The sequence below is a fragment of the Podarcis gaigeae genome (assembly GCF_964106915.1).
Source record: "Podarcis gaigeae genome assembly, chromosome: 2".
Classification (NCBI taxonomy): Eukaryota; Metazoa; Chordata; class Lepidosauria; order Squamata; family Lacertidae; genus Podarcis; species Podarcis gaigeae.
Window position 1 is genome coordinate 24,402,301 of NC_139679.1, and position 19,882 is coordinate 24,422,182.

Sequence of the window (19,882 nt, forward strand, 5' to 3'; positions counted from 1 at the left end):
CCAACATCCTTCCTGAACCCAGGGTGCTTTCATTGTGGGGGTTTTTACGGCGTGTAGGTTGCACAATGAAGCCTCTCTGGAAGATGGCATGGTAGCGAGCGGTCTCCTCAAATTTCCAACCGCTTGCCATTGACAATTTTCTTTTTGTAATAATAATAATAATAACAACAATAATAATTTATTATTTATACCCTGCCCATCTGGCTGGGTTTCACAGTCACTCTGGGCGGCCCTCAAGAGAACATTAAAAACATGAGGAAACCTTTGTCCATCAAAAGTACCTGGGTCTAATAATAATAATAACAATAATAATAATAATAATAATCCCAATATACCTACTGATTTTAATAAATTAATTACTACTACTACTATTATTATTATTACTACTATTATTATTATTATCATTATTAGCAGCAGCTGTCTCAGCTGATGTCAGTTTACTGGGGTTAAAAATAAAAAAGTGTCCCATGGGGCATTTTCAAACGCCTCAGCTTTCATCTCCGGCTTCTCTGCCTCCGCCTCTCGCCCTGAAGAAGGACCCCATCACTCGAAGCGGGAAGAACCGCCGAGCCCGCTTTAGGCGTCTATCGCAGTCCCTGCTGCTGCTGCTCTTTTCTCAGAGCGGAGCGGGGAAGCGGTCGGGGAAAGGTAGGGGTCCTCCGGGGATAGCTGTCTTTGTAAGCGCCTATGCGTCTAAGGGTTTCCGGTTCCGGTGAGTCAGTGTCTGTGTCTGTGTCTCTCTCTGAGGTAGACCGAGCGAGCGGTTTTTGCCTGTGAAGAAGCTGTGGGAGACTCGGAGCCGGACGCGGGCCCAGCATGGCGGACGGCGACGCGGAGCGGGCCGATGGCCGCATTGTGAAAATGGAGGTGGACTACAGCGCCACCGTGGACCAGCGCTTGCCCGAGTGCGAGCAGATGGCCCGGGTGAGGGACTGGGCCGAGGAGAGGCTGAGTCATGCCGCGGCGGGCCGGCGTAGGCCGCATCGCTCAGAGCCGGCGGCAGCTGGGCCCTGTGGGGAAGGTCGCCGCCGTCCGGCCAAGGGAGGACGGCGGCGCAGGTGGGAGGGCGCTCGGGAAAGGGGGTCGCCGGCGTTGGGCGAAGCCGCGGCGCCCCCGAGGATGGCACGATGGTTACGAAGGTCTGTATCGTCACGGGCCCAGTTTCCTCCCCTGCTTAGGCCACCCGGGAGGCTCCTTTTGCGAAAGGGACATACAGTGGTACCTCGGGTTTCATACGCTTCAGGTTACAGACTTCACTAACCCAGAAATATTACCTCAGGTTAAGAACTTTGCTTCAGGATAAGAACAGAAATCGTGCGACAGCGGGAGGCCCAATTAGCTAAACTGGTGCTTCAGGTTATGAACGGACCTCCGGAACGAATTAAGTACTTAACCCGAGGTATCACTGTACATGTTTAGGCGGCGAAGGGGGCGGCCGCAGAAAGTGGCTCCCCCGCCCCCCAATCTGAGAGACATTTGCAGTTCAAAACCGGGATGAAGCTGCTCCATTTCACGCCCCACCCCACCCCCATTCTGTACAAGGGAGACTTCCCAATATTCAGTTAAGGGGCTGTGCTGGTCACGATAGCTTTGTGTCACCGGGACAGCCTCTTGTGCCCAAAATTAAAATGTTGAACCCGAGTACCTTGGAAGAATGGAAATAGGCAAAGAGACGGAGGGAGAGAGCTTGCGACTATAGTTAGGTGATGATCGGAATAAGGATGCAGGTCTCGAGTTGACATGTGCACTGTTGCAAATATTTGCTGCATTTGATAAAGCCGCTAGTGTACTGTGGGTTGCTTTATCTTGCTTTCAGCCATGGTCAAAGCTGCATCGAGCAGTACATGTTACCAATATTAGGTTTATGACAGGCATGGCCAAACTTGGCCCTCCAGCTGTTTTGGGACTACAATTCCCATCATCCCTGACCACTGGTCCTGTTAGCTAGGGATGATGGGAGTTGTAGTCCCAAAACAGCTGGAGGGCCAAGTTTGGCCATGCCTGGCCTATGGTTATCCTGAGAGACGTAATGCAAAGTTACTCTTTAGTGTCCTTCCTAAGAGTTGTGGCTACTTTTAAACCTCTGTTGCTCTTTTTAAACCATATTGCTTTCGCTAGTGGCTGATGCAAATAAAGATGCTTCTGAACCATTTGTTGAAGGTACATAACTCCATGGTGTGTGCTGCACTGTTTAGAATGGTCCTTTAGTTTTGTTGCAAATCTGCATTGACTATAGTTACAGGAGATACCAAAGGAGGAGTGAATGCACCTTTTATTTCTGTAGGAGAGTTATTGTATTTTCTATTCATTTTCTAATAAATAGCACTGGGGCTCTTATGACAATAGTACAAGAAGCAATATAGTGGCTTTAATTTCTAGAGTGAAAATAGCTAATTCAGAACTTATTTTTCTGATGATGCTCCTGTCATTTATTCTCCGAAGTATTGCCACTACTTCACTGGGATTCTTTTTATATTTTGCTGGAAGCCACCCAGAGTGGTTAGGGAAACCCAGCCAGATGGGTGGCGTATAAACAATAAAATTATTATTGTTGTTATTATTCTCCACTGCTGTTTTTCTTGGTTGGGATACTGTTAGTCTGCTGTCTTCTCCCAGCAAACAGGGCAAGTAGCAATTGTAGCTGGACTTGTTCTTGGGCTGTGATAAATTTGTGGCTGCTGGTCCTCTGAGGTGGTTAAAGGACAGGTTACCCTTCTGCCACCCTAGTGGGAATGAAGGAACTGATTGTTGCTTCAGGATTCAACTAAGTAACTGTAGAGCTTCATTTGCTTACCATAATTTCTACTAAACACAGGGAACAGGATAGGCTGTGACAGGGCTCTCTTATAGCAGCACCTTCCCCTTTAAGCAACAAGGCTTCCAAGTTAGAAAACTAGCTAATTCCAGGCAAATTGGGAGTGTGTTCACTGCTTTTCAAAAAGTCAGGGATCCAATTTGCATCTGGCAAAAAGGGTTGCACAGCAACAGTTATGTCCATAAATTTTCTCTTGTGTACAGTGGTACCTTGGGTTAAGAACTTACCATATTTTTTGCACCATAACAATCACTTTTTTCCTCCTAGAAAGTAAGGGGAAATGTCTGTGCATGTTATGGAGCGAATGCCGGCGGCGGGGGGGGGGGGGGATCTGCTGCAGTCATGAGCAGAGGATCCATGGTTCCTCTTCCTTCCCTCCTCCGTGGTTACAAAGCATGGATCCTCAGGATTTTTGCATTGGGCTACTCCAAACTCACTGTCAGATCACATGTCTGTGGCCACAGCATGAACCACAAAAATCATATATCCACTATTTCGTTTAGAATATTTTTTTTCTTGTTTTCCTCCTCTAAAAACTACGTGCGTATTATGGTTGGTGCGTGTTATAGAGCGAAAAATACGGTATTTCATTCTGGAGGTCCATTTTCAACCTGAAACTGTTCTTAACCTGAGGTTCCACTTTAGCTAATGGGGCCGCCGCGCTGCCACCGTGCGATTTCTGTTCTCATCCTGAAGCAAAGTTCTTAACCCAAGGTACTATTTCTGGGTTAGCGGAGTCTGTAACCTGAAGCGTCTGTAACCTGAGGTACCACTGTATATGAATACCGTACATACATCACAAAAGAGCTTTTGATAACACGTACCTAGATAAATGATGGCTGAAGACTTGGCTTCAGTAGCCTCTTATAACTTCTGGAAGTCTCTTAAAAAAGATTGGTCTAGTCATGACTAACTGCAGTCCTATTCAGAAGTCCTATCGAATTCAGTGGGGCTTACTCCTGGGTAAGTGAGGTTAGAATTGTAGTCTAATTCCAGTTGAAACCAACAAAACAATATTTTGCAATGTATTTAAATCCTCTAGTTTGTAGTGAGAAGTGACCACAATTGACTGATGGCCGAGACTGATTTGGCCTTGATTGGGCCCTGTTACCTTCAAAACCTGTACAATGAGGACGACTTATTTTAACTCTGCTTTGTTAAATGTCATGTTGGATATGTGGTACATTTTTCGTACTTTTTTTCTTGTATTTTAGGATGGAAGGCTTCAAGAAGCAATTGAGACTTTGCTTTCCTTGGAAAAACAAACTCGAACTGTAAGTATAGCATACTGAGTAACACTGCTTTTTAAAATGTTGTTATAAAAGCCCCCTATTCATGGAATATATCATCTAGCACAGGGGTCAGCGAACTTTTTCAGCAGGGGGGCAGTCCATTGTCCCTCAGACCTTGTGGGGGGCTGGACTATATTTTGGAAGGGAAAAAACCAAATTCCTATACCCAACAAATAACCCAGAGATGCATTTTATATAAAAGCACACATTCTGGTCATGTAAAAACACCAGGTGGGCCCCACAAATAACCCAGAGATGCATTTTAAATAAAAGGACACATTCTACTCATGTAAAAACATGCTGATTCCCGGATCCGGCCCCTGGGCCTTAGTTTGCCTACCCCATGATCTAGCATGAATTTGTCACCCCTTAATTACTTTCAACCATCCTATTGTGCTTGGCTCTTTCGCAGGGGTCAAAATGGTGAATCTTTTCCCAGATTTTCAATGCATGCATATGAATGGTGGGGATTTTTATTCATTCTAATAACTATGATTGTAGAAACAAGAAGGTGCAAAAAAGTTTTTCTTTGTTACCACAGCCTACAGCACCATGTGTTGTGCCCAGTGTTGCACCAGAGAGGTTGCACTGTCACGACAGAACTTTCATACCCTTTTTTTCACCCATGTACCCCCCCAGATCTGCTCTACAGCTGATTTGGAGGGCATGCAGGGGGCTGGAGGGGACAGGAAAGGAAGTTCCTTTGTATGCACTGAAGTCACTTGTGCCAGTGAAGCTGCCACATTAGATATGTGCAAATACTGCTAGTCGCTCATGTGGAAGAAAGAATAAGTGGGTGGGAATAGGAAAAGGAAGAAAAGGGAGATGTTCCTTGTTCTGTTAGCACACTGGCACTATTCGTCTTTGGTAGGTTTACTTGAAGTGAGTAGTAGAACAGTGAATTGATCCTTAGCTTTGGCTTTATGTAACCCAACCTGTCTTACAAGGTTGAGGACAAATTTCCATTAATTGCTAGTGACTTTTTTTGTTAGTGCTACTCCATTTGGAAGTGTGAGGAATCTTTCTTTGTGTTTATACTGTAGAAACCTCTGTGCTTAAGTATATACTTTTGTTTTTTAGGCTTCTGATATGATATCCACATCTCGTATTCTGGTTGCTGTAGTGAAAATGTGTTATGATGCTAAAGACTGGGATGCTCTTAATGAAAATATTATTATTCTGTCGAAGAGGAGAAGTCAGTTAAAGCAGGTAAGATTGTGTTAAGCCGTAAGAAGTGTGGGGTGCTCAAAACCTTGTGTCCATATATTATCTCTTGAGTTTGGTAATCAAACATTGTTCTTATAGCCAACAACAGGAGGCACCTAGTCTTCCTGCAAAGCGTCTTTGTACCTACTGCCTCCTAAGGAGGATTACAGGAGAAGAGTAGTGGGCAGAGGGTTTGTGTGCAGTTTGCAGCAGTTGCTCTCATCCATGACACTGGTGCTGCATATCACAAAGTTGCAGCCTGTTGTCATTTTGAAAAAAGGAGTTGTGTCTCTGCCGCTGGTGGTTTTTTAATAATTCACTATTCCTATGGCAAGTACACTGGAGGCTTCCCCTGCTGTTCTTGATAATATTAGTTGTCACTAATATCCTGGCAACTGTCAATAGAACATCTTAATTGTGCTGTGGTTTATAGAGTGAAGTTGGCAATGGGCTTTCAAAATAGCCTAATAATGCATGCATATTCTGAATGTAGACAATAAAAGAGCTTTGGGCTTTTCAGAAATGCTTTATAAGGCATAGGTTTGGAGTGAATATATGTTAGGGCAATATCCAATAATGCCAGCCTGCTTGCTCAGTGGGAGTTTCTCTTCTTCCCCCTGTGGCCAAGGGCCCACCCCAAAAAATATTGTAGTCCTGCCCTCCAACCCTGGTTGCTTTATGAAGATGTCCTAAATTTGTAACGTACACATTATATGTTACTCGATGGTGTATGCTTGACTACTTTGTTCATACAACAGTTGTGGCGAACATGCTATGCTTCCTTTTGTTTAGTCCCCCTCCTTCATTGGGAAGACTTGCTGCTTATTTTTGATACTTCTTGTATCCAGAAGTAAAACCTCTATTTTCTCAGCTATATAACTTCTTGAAAAATGAAAGGTTTTTTAAAAAATTAAATTTGTTCTAATGAATGATGGCTGTTCATATAGATGTTAGTTTGCTTTGACCATCTATTTGCTGGAACGTGGATTAAAATAAATGATAGTGTACAAAAGACATACAATATTTCCGTGGCTCAAAGTGTTCAATACCATCCAGGCATGCTCACTTGGTTGGTTGGTTGGTAGAATATTTGAGCTTTTTTCCTTTTCCTATTTAAATTTATTTTATAAACATACAAAACAAATGCAAAAATATCAGAAATGACAAAGGGGGCTATTCTCTTAATTTTTCAACAAAATCAGAAGATATGAGACAACATTTGTTAGTAGAAACATAAAGAGGCACATATTTCTCACATTGGTAGCACCAAAGAGTCCTGGAGGTTAGCTGTATTGGTATAAATTATAAAAGTCCCACCACACATTATAAAAATGTTCTGGCCTGTTCTGTTTCTTTGCTTGCTACGGTGATCGTCGACAGATTGGAGACATTTCAAGAGGGAGAGCGCAGCAAAGAGAGAGGAGGAAAAGGAATTATTTCACCTTGAGGCACAAATTTTTAATGAAAGATGTTGAAGGTAGTTCTGGATGTAAAGACCAGCATGTAGGACTTTTACCTGCAGCCCTGGGTGGAAATAGCCTGCATGGGTTCAATTTAAAATTTTTAAAATATCCATAAAGTAAAACATCATTGCTCTGTGAACATTTAGACTTTGAAGTAGAGTGCCTAAGGGAGGTAATGAAATTTCCCCCATCAAAGTTTTTGAAGACTAGATTAGATATGTGTTGTACTGTATACACGGAACACTCTACGTTTAAAGGTATATGTTTAATGTTACGGGTATAACATGTTATGGCAGTTCTACATTACGATTTAGCACTATATGCAAGACAGCAATGAACCATCAGCATGGAAAAGTAGATGGGGTAGTTTTGTAAAGCATTGGAAAAAATTTAAAGATTATTTACAGAAATACTGTAAAATTAATGAATGTTAGAAAAATGTTGGAATGAAGTTATATGGCTTTAGCAGATATGTTATAAGGAATTAAGTACAAATAGATTTTTAATGTATTAAAGGGAAAAAATAAGGTTAGAATAAGTTAAGATAAATTACAGGACAGAAAACAGAGGAAGATGGAAAGGAATTGCTGAAACAGTTAATTGAAGTGGAATACAAAAAGGGAGGTGTGAGGAGGTCGTGGAAACAAGTGAATGAAAGTTAAGATATTGAAATTATTGGATGTGTTCTAAATTGTGTTTGTTTTGTTCTGTTAATTTAATGTTTTGTGTTAGTGTTACGTAGTGTCTTTGTTTTTGTATGGTGTTGTATTGTTTTGTTGAATTTTTTTTTCTTTTATAGTTTTTAAACTGTTAATAAATATTATTTTTTTAAAAAAGTATTGTAAAGCATTGTTTATCATGAACCACCTTAGAGAAAAGATGCTACATTAATTGGGGGAGATGATGACGAAGGAAGGATAATCATCTGATACATCATGTGCATGTGTGATACAGACAACCAAAGTTCCACTCTTCAATCAGGAACTCTAGGAAGAAATTGTGCTTTGGGTATTGGAAAAATACAAGAAACCAAAATCCTAATTTGGTGGAAACTTACTATTTTTTTCTATTTTTATAAAATAAAAACGTTTTTGAAAAATAATTTGCCCCAATGACTTTTGGCACCTTCAACGAAAGTCTGATATAGTGTGACACAAACAAATGGAAATAGTGGTCTATCGGAAGGCCTTTGTTGCACAGGAGGGGAAGTTCATCTTTTATTATTTACCAAAGCCACATACCGTGCTAGTATATAATGTAAAGGCCTATGTTAACTGTATTGTGAGCTCAAGCTTTGGTCACTGAGAAATAAACAAGTAGTTCTTCTAGTGAAAGTCACTATAGGATATAGGCAAGTTCTGTTGTTTTGCATAAAATGTATTTTAGACTAAATATCCGTTTTAGCACCTTTAAAGCAAAGCTGCTAAAGTGAGAAAATGGGAGGAAGCATTTGAGCCGAATCCTGCATGAGAGCTATCTGCTCATTGTGGTTTATATCTAAGTATAGAAGCAAAGTGTTAGTGGTAACTCCCTTTTCACAGCAAATGTGGCTAACCGTTTTTAATTGCAAAGTTTTTCCATTTTGACAGGTATGAAACAGCATAAAAGATAGTGTTCGGATAAATGGGCTATGTTGGCATAGGATTACAAGTTTTCTCATTATTTGTATTAGGCTGTTGCTAAAATGGTCCAGCAGTGCTGTACTTACGTTGAAGAGATCACAGATCTGCCAATCAAACTGCGTTTAATTGATACACTGCGTATGGTTACGGAAGGAAAGGTAAGTATTTTTCCTTTTAAAGAACCGTGCACTTATTTCAAGACTCCCTTGTGTACACTCTTGAATCTTAAGACTTCAGCTCCTGTTGATTCTCCAGAGCCGATTGTTGGTGTGGACTGCAGAGGGAAGAGCAGAAGGAGAAATCCTGTTACACAAGCAAAAGTCCACTTGTGTGATGTTGGATCTCACCCTATGAGTTGTACCTCTCTGGGTCATATTTGGAGTACCCAAAGAAATCACCGAAAAAGATTATCTAAGGTCTTCCCTGTTAGCCTTGAGCAGGCTTCCTCAACCTCGGCTCTCCAGATGTTTTGAGACTACAATTCCCATCATCCCTGACCACTGGTCCTGCTAGCTAGGGATCATGGGAGTTGTAGGCCAAAAACAGCTGGAGGGCCAAGGTTGAGGAAGCCTGGCCTTGGGCATTAATTTTTCCTAATTGTGTTCTGACAAATCCTGGGATGCTGAGCCCTACATGGGGAAGTCAGGAGGGGGCTGGCCTGATTATTGACTGAGAGTGCAGCCCTTGCTTTGGTAGCAGTAGTGCTGTGGCTTGTAAGAGTCCATCACCGGGAGCCCATTGCTGTGGTGGAATGGGAGTTGGGACCCTTCTCTGCTGGCCCATAAGAAAGGCCCATTCCTATGGCTGCAAGCAGCACCATCGCCAGCTTCCCCCCGCCCCATAGTTTGTGATGATGAGGCAAATCATGCAGTGTTTGTGTGGGCCTAACATATTGCATAAAGTTAAATGCTTTCTGCTTATTTTTTAGATCTATGTTGAAATCGAAAGGGCTCGGCTGACCAATACTCTTGCAACAATAAAAGAGCAGAGTGGTGACGTGAAAGAAGCTGCTTCAATTCTGCAAGAGCTTCAGGTGAACGAGTATATATGCTGGAATACATGACATTGTTTGAAGTACTTCAACTTTAATCCTTTTTTAAATATACTTTAAAAAATATCTTGTTTCAATTGTCACTGTAGTAGAAATGGAAAAAATGAGCAAACCAGGAGCTTTTGGTAACTATCTTTGTATTTTGAATATGTTTTACAGCAGTGCATTTATATGTTAGGCTGGATCCACACAATGGGGCTTTCCTGACATCTTCCATTCCTCACTGCATTCTAGTGGGGTGGGTGGGACTATTTAGAAAGGTTTGGGATGGAGCTTGAGTGTGTGTACACGAACGCTGCGGCAAGACTGAAAAATGGGAAAATTCAGTCGGGACTGTTTTGCACACTTTTTGCAAAGCTTAGGTGCTGTCACTGTGAAGATTGCCAGCTTTCTAATAATATTCTTATAACCTCATTTTCTGGGCTAATGTGCTAAACTGATTTCTGTCAAGAACCAGAACCAATAAAGGTTCTCTATATGAATTATGCAGACTGTATTTAAACAGATAACGAATCGTTAATACAGTGGAACCTCGGTTTTCGAGCATCTCGGAAGCCAATCAATTCGGAAGCCGAACACTGCAAACCCACAAGCAATTGCTTTTGTTTTCGAACGCACTTCGGAAATTGAATGGCTTCCGCTGCGTGCTTTTCCATTTTTTCAACGGATTTTGCCGACCGCCCATTGATCCTCGGTTTTCAAAAGTTTCAGAAGTTGAACGGTCTTCTGGAACAGATAACTTTCGAAAACCGAGGTTCCACTGTACATTTTGCCCCCTCCCCATACTAAATGTTGCAATGTACTTGAACCATTTGAACTTCTAGTACAATTATTACAAATTTCTAGTTTACTGTCCTTAAATGGATAAAAATTGGAATTAGTTATTGAATTGCTTTTATCACAGAATGCTATTTATCACAGAATGCAGTTTGACAAAGCTTTCACCCTTCAGCTATTGGCTGCAATGGTGTCAGGTGACTTTATTATCCAGTTGTATTTTAAAAGGTACAGTACAACTTGCGCTGCCCATAAAAAGCAATACTTGAGTGAGAGACTAGGGTGATGTCTGCTGTTTCCAGGAATTCTTCTCGTTCTGAGAGTTTATTTGAACCCTGGGTGAGAACCCGGAGGGTATGACAGAAGGAAAATGAATTATATTAATAGCAACTTTGCATTAATGTAACTTATTTGTAATATTTTCAGCTGTCTTTTGCTTCAGTTTTCTGCACATTGCTTAATTTTTAATATATTAAGCAGTATAAAAATTAAATCACTTGAATACTATGGGGCAGTGGTATATTTTTCTTGTGAGCTGTTAGTATAATTGGCCTGGTAAAACATCTTTAGATTCTTAAAGGTTGATGTCAATTTGATGTCAAGTCTTGGAAAAATGTCTGATGAAAACAAATTAATAGAAGTCTGGTTATGAAAATATGTACAGCAAATAGGGTATGCAAAACAAGTTATCTGCAGATCAACAATAAATACAAATCAGGGAGTGGAATTCTGTGTTGTGGTAAGGTGATCACTCTGTCAGTGGAAGCATTTCTCCCTTCTACCCGGCCAGATGGGCTTGGAAGAAGAAGAAGAAGAAGAAGAAGAAGAAGAAGAAGACGACGACTTATTAGTATTACCCCACCGTACACTGTTCTGTGGGTTCTCCCAGCCCTCCCATGGAGCTTGGTGGGGGAGAAGTTCTGTTGAACTGGTTTCTTCTCTAGCACAACAGTTCAGTTGAATCCAGCCCAAGATTTTTAAATTTCAAAGTTTTTCTAAGAACAGCAGTACCTGAAGTTTAAAAATTTAAAGTATAGTAACTGAAGCATAAATGCTGGCATGTAAACTGTATTTGTATGTCTACAGAAGCCATCTTTCTGTACACTTATGATTTAGTTGCAAGACAGCTTTGATGGATAATTGTACCTTGCAAGTTTTAGTTTTGCATATCGGTCTATAAAGAATTAATACATTCTGAATTTTAGGTGGAAACCTATGGATCAATGGAGAAGAAGGAACGTGTGGAGTTCATCTTGGAGCAGATGAGGCTTTGTTTGGCTGTGAAAGACTATATCCGAACTCAAATTATTAGCAAAAAAATTAACACCAAATTTTTCCAGGAAGAAAACACAGAAGTAAGTCTGGTGGTGGACGACTTATACTAAGCTGGTTTAGGGGATGTTATGGGCATGTTTTAAATGGATTTCTCTGTCACATTGGGGAAATTTTACAACCATTTCTGTGTTTAACCTGACACTGTTACATTTCAGAAATTAAAACTGAAATACTACAATTTAATGATTCAACTGGATCAACATGAAGGTTCCTACCTTTCCATTTGTAAGCACTACAGAGCCATTTACGATACTCCTTGCATCCAGGCTGAAGGTGAAAAGTGGCAGCAGGTAAAAAAAGACAGAAAGAGAAAGTAGCAAATACACTGTAACCTGTTCAATTGTCTGCAAAAAATATCACGTAAAGGAACATTCTTTTTTATCATTTGCTATTGTTTTGGACAGGGCTGCTCTGCACTGTGCTCAAGATTTCACTTTCTTGAATTTCTTCATGTGGCTTAGCTTTCTTTGTGAGAACCCCCCCCTCCCCCAAAACAAATCAATTGGTCACAGCCATAACATTATTTTCTGTTGACTACATTATAGGTAAAGCTGTGCCAGTGGAGTAGATCCCATTCAGACTATATAGAAAACATCTGAAGACTTACGTTCAGACAGTTCACAGGCTGATATTGCAACTTCAGAAGAAGCAGGCAATTAGCCAATCCCAGCCTTAACCCATGCATCATGAACCTAACACAATATCTGTTTTCCTTGCCTGCATAATTTAATGAGAGGGCAGGATCTCTCAGCATTCCATTATCCACTGCAGTGTCTACTCAGTAAGCATCTGAAATGGGCCTGATTGTCATACATTTGAGATGTAGAAAGCTGCTAAGGAGGCAAGAACTCCTTGTAGTCTGCTCCCACTTTTGCACTAGTGTCAAGAAACCAGCATCACCTGAATTATCTTCCTTGCGCTGGTAATATTTGGAAAATCTCTGTCATCCAATTCAAGTGTGCAGATCAAGCAAACAGTATAGTCCTATTTCAGATTGTGGGTGGGGGCTGAATTAATGCCTGCTAACTTACACTACAGCTTTCCAAAGGAAGGAATTCGTTTAAATGCAAGACTGCCTTTTTATTGTTTGCATGTTACTTTTCTTACATGAATCATTACTTACATTTAAAAAAAAATATTCTAGGATGTCCCTAAAGAGCAAGGGATGTATAATAATTTTAAAATGCTGGTTCTAAATAAGATTTCTGCTTGCAACACGAGATTGGATTTGATGACCGATATAACATCTTGCCGCTCCCTGCTTGTGTGATCCCATAAGGTGGAGTCAATTTTAGTCCCTTGGGTTGTATCCAATGGTTGCGCGGGCAGGTGTTAGCTCATGTAGCCAATCATTCTCTTACTTTCTCTTTGCGTAGCCATTGGCTATAAGGTAAAGGTACCCCTGTCCGTACGGGCCAGTCTTGACAGACTCTGGGGTTGTGCGCCCATCTCACTTAAGAGGCCAGGGGCCAGCGCTGTCCGGAGACACTTCCGGGTCACGTGGCCAGTGTGACATCGCTGCTCTGGCGAGCCAGAGCCGCACACGGAAACGCCGTTTACCTTCCCGCTGGTAAGCGGTCCCTATTTATCTACTTGCACCCGGAGGTGCTTTCGAACTGCTAGGTTGGCAGGCGCTGGGACCGAGCAGCGGGAGTGCACCCCGCCGCAGGGATCGAACCGCCGACCTTTCGATCGGCAAGTCCTAGGCGCTGAGGCTTTAACCCATAGCGCCTCCTGCGTCCCATTGGCTATAGCCATTGGCTATAGCCCTCCATAAATTACAGAAAGTTAGATTCATAGGTTGTCTTCTGGTCAAGCTGGTGATTTCAGCTTTGTTTGTTTGTTTGTTTGTTTGTTTGTTTGTTTTCTTGCATTGCTGCCTCTTGTTCAACTACAAAATCAAGTTTCTTCCTATCTTCTTTTAAACAGGCACTGAAGAGTGTTGTTCTCTATGTTATCCTGTCACCTTATGACAATGAACAGTCTGACCTGGTACACAGAATAAGCACTGATAAAAAACTAGAAGACATTCCTAAGTACAAGTATGTAGCTTTCCTGTGGGCATGCTAATATACTGAGAAACTATCCCCGTAGAATTTGGTGTGACATTTGAAATGTTGTGAAAGCCAGCTAGTCAAGATGTTTATTTAAGGTAGGGTGGCGAACCTATGACTACTATTGCAACTCCCATCATTCCTGACCATTGGCCATTCTGGCTGATCTGGAGGGCCACAGGTTGTTCCCCCCAACTGACAATTTCTAAAATGGCTCAGGTGTTTGTACCCTGCTATTACACATACAAGTAGGGATTTACATTCACAAACTTTCACATATTACCGTATTTTTCCTTCCATAACACGCAGATTTTTTCTTCTAAAAAGGAAGGGGAAATGTCTGTGCGTGTTATAGAGCGAATGTGTGGTCCCTGGAGCCGAAAAATCATGCAAAAATCAAATCGCGACGCTGCACGGAGAAGCGAAACCTGAAAATAGGAAGCGGCTGCTTTCCTGCATTCTGCCTCAGGGTCTTACTGCCCACCCTCCTCTGTTTCGTTGCTGTGTTTGCTGAAACGGAACAAAGAGCAGGGAAAGCCCCTCCCCTCCAGGCAAGCTCCGGTGCTGCTGCGGGAGAGGGGGAGGGAGAGAGAGAGGGGAGGGAGGGAGGGAGAGAGAGAGAGAGAGAGAGAGAGAGAGATGGCTGGCTTGGGTGGGGGGAAACTTTTGCCTTTCTTTCCTCCCTCCCGTTAAATCCCTCTCCTGCATTCTTAGCCAGCTGCTTCTCTGCACACCCCTCTAATGCCCCTTCTTTGTTTTTCCTTCGCTCCCCACTTAAAATGTGGTTACAAAGCATGGATCCTCAGGATCTTTGCATTGGGTCACCCCAAATTCACCATCAGATCACATAGCATGTCCATGGCTACAGCCTGCACCAAAAAAATCACGCACCCACTGTTGCCTGGGGCTGCAATGGTGCAAAAATGTGGTTAAAAAGCATGGATCCACAGGGATTCTCAGGATCCTTGCATTGGGTCACCCCAAATTCACCATCAGATCACATAGCATGTCCATGGCTACAGCCTGCACCAAAAAAATCACGCACCCACTGTTGCCTGGGGCTGCAATGGTGCAAAAATGTGGTTACAAAGCATGGATCCACAGGGATTCTCAGGATCTTTGCATTGGGTCACCCCAAATTCACCATCAGATCACAGCATGTCCATGGCTACAGCCTGCCCCCCCAAAATCACGCACCCACTGTTGCCTGGGGCTGCAATGGTGCAAAAATGTGGTTAAAAAGCATGGATCCACAGGGATTCTCAGGATTTTGGCATTGAGTCACCCCAAATTCACCATCAGATCACATAGCATGTCCATGGCTACAGCCTGCCCCCCCCCCAAAATCATGCACCCACTGTTGCCTGGGGCTGCAATGGTGCAAAAATGTGGTTAAAAAGCATGGATCCACAGGAATTCTCAGGATTTTGGCATTGGGTCACCCCAAATTCACCATCAGATCACATAGCATGTCCATGGCTACAGCCTGCCCCCCCCCCAAATCACATACCCACTGTTGCCTGGGGCTGCAATGGTGCAAAAACGTGGTTACAAACCATGGATCCACATGGATCCTCAGGATCTTTGCATTGGGCCAGCCCAAATTCACCATCAGAGCACATAGCATGTCCATGGCTACAGCCTGCCCCCCCAAAATCACGCACCCACTATTGCCTGGGGCTGCAATGGTGCAAAAATGTGGTTAAAAAGCATGGATCCACAGGAATTCTCAGGATTTTGGCATTGGGTCACCCCAAATTCACCATCAGATCACATAGCATGTCCATGGCTACAGCCTGCCCCCCCAAAATCACGCACCCACTGTTGCCTGGGGCTGCAATGGTGCAAAAATGTGGTTAAAAAGCATGGATCCACAGGAATTCTCAGGATTTTGGCATTGGGTCACCCCAAATTCACCATCAGATCACATAGCATGTCCATGGCTACAGCCTGCCCCCCCCAAAATCACATACCCACTGTTGCCTGGGGCTGCAATGGTGCAAAAACGTGGTTACAAACCATGGATCCACATGGATCCTCAGGATCTTTGCATTGGGTCAGCCCAAATTCACCATCAGAGCACATAGCATGTCCATGGCTACAGCCTGCCCCCCAAAAATCACGCACCCACTGTTGCCTGGGGCTGCAATGGTGCAAAAACGTGGTTACAAACCATGGATCCACAGGAATTCTCAGGATTTTGGCATTGGGTCACCCCAAATTCACCATCAGATCACATAGCATGTCCATGGCTACAGCCTGCCCCCCCCCATCACATACCCACTGTTGCCTGGGGCATCAGATCACATGTCTGTGGCCACAGCATGAAGCACAAAAATGATACATCCACTGTTTCATTCAGAATGTTTTTTCCCTTGTTTTCCTCCTCTAAAAACGATGTGCGTGTTATGGTCAGGTGCGTGTTATAGAGCGAAAAATACGGTATTTATAACAAACCAAATCAGAACTAGCATCCTTGAAGTAGATTCTGCAGTGAACATGGACATACATTTCTGTATACTGTGTAAATGCAATTCTCTGAATTATTTTTCTAATATATTAATAATCAAAAAGAAACTGCTGTGTTAAATACATTGGTAATGCTGGCAGAAATCTTAAAGGCAAACCTACTATGTTAAGGTGAAGCAGAACAACTTTGTCAACCAACAATTTACTGAGGCTTTTTTATCCCCCCCCCCCAACAGAGATCTTTTAAAATTATTTACCACTATGGAATTGATGCGTTGGACTACCCTGGTTGAGGAATATGGTAAAGAATTAAGGGAAGGTTCTCTAGAAAGTCCTGCAACAGATGTGTTTGGTTACACAGAGGAAGGTGAAAAGCGATGGAAAGATTTAAAAAACCGAGTTGTGGAGCATGTAAGTTAAATCTGCTTTCTAGCAAAAAGTTAGGACTAGGAGGAATACTATTTCTGACAATCATCATCCTATTTATAAAATGATTTATTTTTTAAAAAAAGACTGTTGTGAGCTACTGCTCAAGTCAGGAAGTACTTAACACATTCTAGCAAAGTGTAAGACCCGTGTGTGTGTGTGTGTGTGTGTGTGTGTGTGTGTGTGTGGTATAACAATATAATATTGAACGTTCTTTTGGAAACCGAACCGTCCAATGGGGATTCCGCAGCTTCTGGTTGGCTGCAGGAGGTTCCTTTGGTTTTTGAAAGTTTTGGACGTTGAACCAACTTCCGGAACGGATTCCATTCGACTTCCAAGGTACGTGTATGTGTATGAAAGATTTTAGAAAACTTGCATCCACTGGGGATTAAGGTACGTTTATGTTATTTTATAGTCCCTTCTGATTAGCTGTGTGCATGTGTAATCTGAGAGTGTCTTACACACTACCTCAAATACCAAAACTACATAATTGCTTGGCTTGTGCTACATAAGTCCTTGATTTCATTACAACATATTACTTTTTTGTATTTCAACTGCTACTTTCTGATCACCTTCTATTCTTCTTTTCTTTTAGAATATTAGAATAATGGCAAAATATTACACCAGAATCACCATGAAGAGAATGGCACAACTTCTGGATTTATCAATTGATGTAAGTGATTCTCAGAATTGCTGAGGGCTTTTGTATCACCCCCTTGTTTCCAAAACTGCTGCCTGCAGGTTTCATTCAGGTGGTCCACGATGTGCCTGTGAAGAGCGCTTGGAGCAAATACAGTAAAATAGAATATAAGGAGTATTTTAAAAAATACAATTAAAAATCATACAGCATCTAGCACAGCACTTTGCAGTTGCTCCGACAGGCAGAAAACTCTTGAAGTGGTCTGTCAAGACTCTCAGCAATTTTCAAGTGGTCTCGGGGGTGGAGGGGATATTTGGGAACCATTTTTGTTTGATTTTTTTTGTTGAACCTGCTCTTCAACATTTGTTGCAAAAGACATTACATGGAATTACATGATCTCAAATGCACTCTTAAGCAGCTAACCTTTCTGAACACTGTTATCAAATATAAATTTGGCCTGTGTCACACAATATTTCCTTCACATGCAATAGTACTTTTCCTCTGTGCTACATCCTGGTTTGAGAATACTCAATATAGTTGCATCACTGGAGACACAATTTTTAAAGAACTGTTTGACATAAGAACGAGATAGCCAAACCAATGAAGTTGAAATGTATTCATTTCAGTGGAACAAAATCAAAGTCTGGATATCTTTGTCTTGTTTCTATCTATCTATATCTATCTATCTATCTATCTATCTATCTATCTATCTATCTATCTATATTTATATCCCCCCTTTTCTCTTGAAAAATTCCCCTAAGACACAATAGAATGTCCCTCAAAGCAATTTTTTAAATTTTATAATCTAATTCAGTGCTGTTTGTTTGCTTTACAGGAATCTGAAGAATTTTTGTCCAACTTAGTGGTGAATAAGACCATCTTTGCAAAAGTAGATAGGCTGGCAGGAATTATCAACTTTCAGAGACCCAAGGACCCAAATAACTTGCTCAATGACTGGTCTCACAAGCTCAATTCACTGATGGCTCTAGTTAATAAAACCACACATCTCATTGCCAAAGAGGAGATGATACATAACTTGCAGTAAGGTGTTTCAGTCGCCTTAATGGTTTAGGGAGGCATTGAATGGGTTATAGAAAAAGACTTTATCCCACTGTATATTTGGTTTTTTCATCTCTTCCCTCCAGGTGAAATTTAGAACATAATCTCTCTTGAAGAATTGTTGAGAATTAAGTTCCTTTGATTATTCATTTGGTTTATAACACTTTTTTGCTGCAATTGATGGAAAAACACAATAAAATCGTATTGCCTGTGTAATGGAAATGGCCTTTGATTTATCCCAGTTTGCCCTCATTTGTCCAGCAAATATTTTTGCATTGTCTATCTCTATGATCTTCTTACCCTTCCAGGTGTATAAGTATGTTGTAATATTTTCTTTTATAAAGAAATGTAACAAGATTATACTTCAGTGTTAACCTTAAGTACCATTGTGTCTAGAAATGTCAGGTGTGGAACTGAATTCCCATTTTTATTCCAGTGTTGTGGAATGGTAGTTTTATAGCAGAATGTGACCTAACAAAGGCAGCATGGAGCAAGTTGTACCTTATTTTCAATTTCCTATGGATAAATGTCTTTTGTTTGGCTTGTATCTTTGCTACATTAACACTTGAGTAATTTTACCACATAATTGCAGGTGGCTCATCTTGTCTTGATAACTGTCTAGATCAGGGGTCAGCAGACCTTGTGGGGGACCGGACTATATTTTGAAAAATAATGAACAAATTCCTATGCCCCACAAATAACCTAGAGATGCATTTTAAATAAAAAGACACATTCTACTCATGTAAAAACACACTGATTCCCGGACCGTCCGCGGGCCAGATTTAGAAGGCGATTGGGCCGGATCCGCCCCCCCGGGCCTTAGTTTGCCTACCCATGATCTAGATTGTTTTAAGACTTTAAAATGAAAGCACAATGTGAATTAGTGAAGCCGGTGTTTTAATCTTCTGTTCTAGACTTCCACCTGAAGAAAAACCATATATCTTAGGCTATGGTCCCTAAAGTAGTGTCTGATACAACATGTTCAACAGATATGTCTGTTATAAGGATATGTCATTTTTAATTAAACTAGATGAGCCACGTTTGGATGCAAAATGAATTCTTTTCCCGTTAAAGTTTTTGAAAGTTCTTAGAACAGTGCTTCAGTATGTAGCTGTAAGTGCCTCAGAAACTCTTGGTCCCATGATGGGTTACAACAGTATAACAACACAGAGTTAAAAATATTCCACCAGCATGAATTTTTGCTTGGCTGTAGTCCATTCCACTTAGTTAATAGAAGGCCCTCCAACTTTCTGAAGCTGATTGCTGTTAGGCATAATATTAGGCATCTTAGGCATAATATAGGTTGTATCAAATTCAGCCTGTGAGCAGAGCAATGTAGAATGGGGCTGCACCTTCCTTTCCTCCCTCCAGCTTTCTACCCTTAATATAAACCACAGAATTTGGAGACCACCCCACAACACTTGGGGGGGGGGATTTCTGTAGGTGAAGACTGAAAGCCTTTTTTTGTGAGCAGAAGTACACTCGCCCAACTTCAAAACCTGCTCTGTGTTTATTCCATTGACTGAATGAGGAACTGAGCAGTATGTTCATTATGCAACACACCTTATTAAAGAAAATGGCTAAAGAACTGTGACCAGGAAGGAAATAGCCATTACTAATGAACCACACACACTCTTGCAGAGAGTGAAATAGGTAGATCATTAGCAATTGTG

At 41.7% G+C, this 19,882-nt stretch overlaps 1 protein-coding gene across 1 annotated transcript; it reads left to right on the plus strand.

The window, feature by feature from the left end:
• Nucleotides 1-676: 676 nt before the first annotated feature.
• PSMD12 (proteasome 26S subunit, non-ATPase 12) lies at nucleotides 677-18,431 on the plus strand. The gene is made up of 11 exons (XM_083727658.1): nucleotides 677-924; nucleotides 4,030-4,089; nucleotides 5,188-5,316; nucleotides 8,449-8,556; nucleotides 9,327-9,431; nucleotides 11,432-11,581; nucleotides 11,717-11,851; nucleotides 13,491-13,603; nucleotides 16,321-16,495; nucleotides 17,106-17,183; nucleotides 17,986-18,431. Exons 1-11 carry the CDS (start codon nucleotides 817-819, stop codon nucleotides 18,193-18,195), a joined length of 1,371 nt encoding a protein of 456 aa, XP_083583784.1. The 5' UTR covers nucleotides 677-816; the 3' UTR covers nucleotides 18,196-18,431.
• The last annotated feature ends 1,451 nt before the right edge of the window (nucleotides 18,432-19,882 follow it).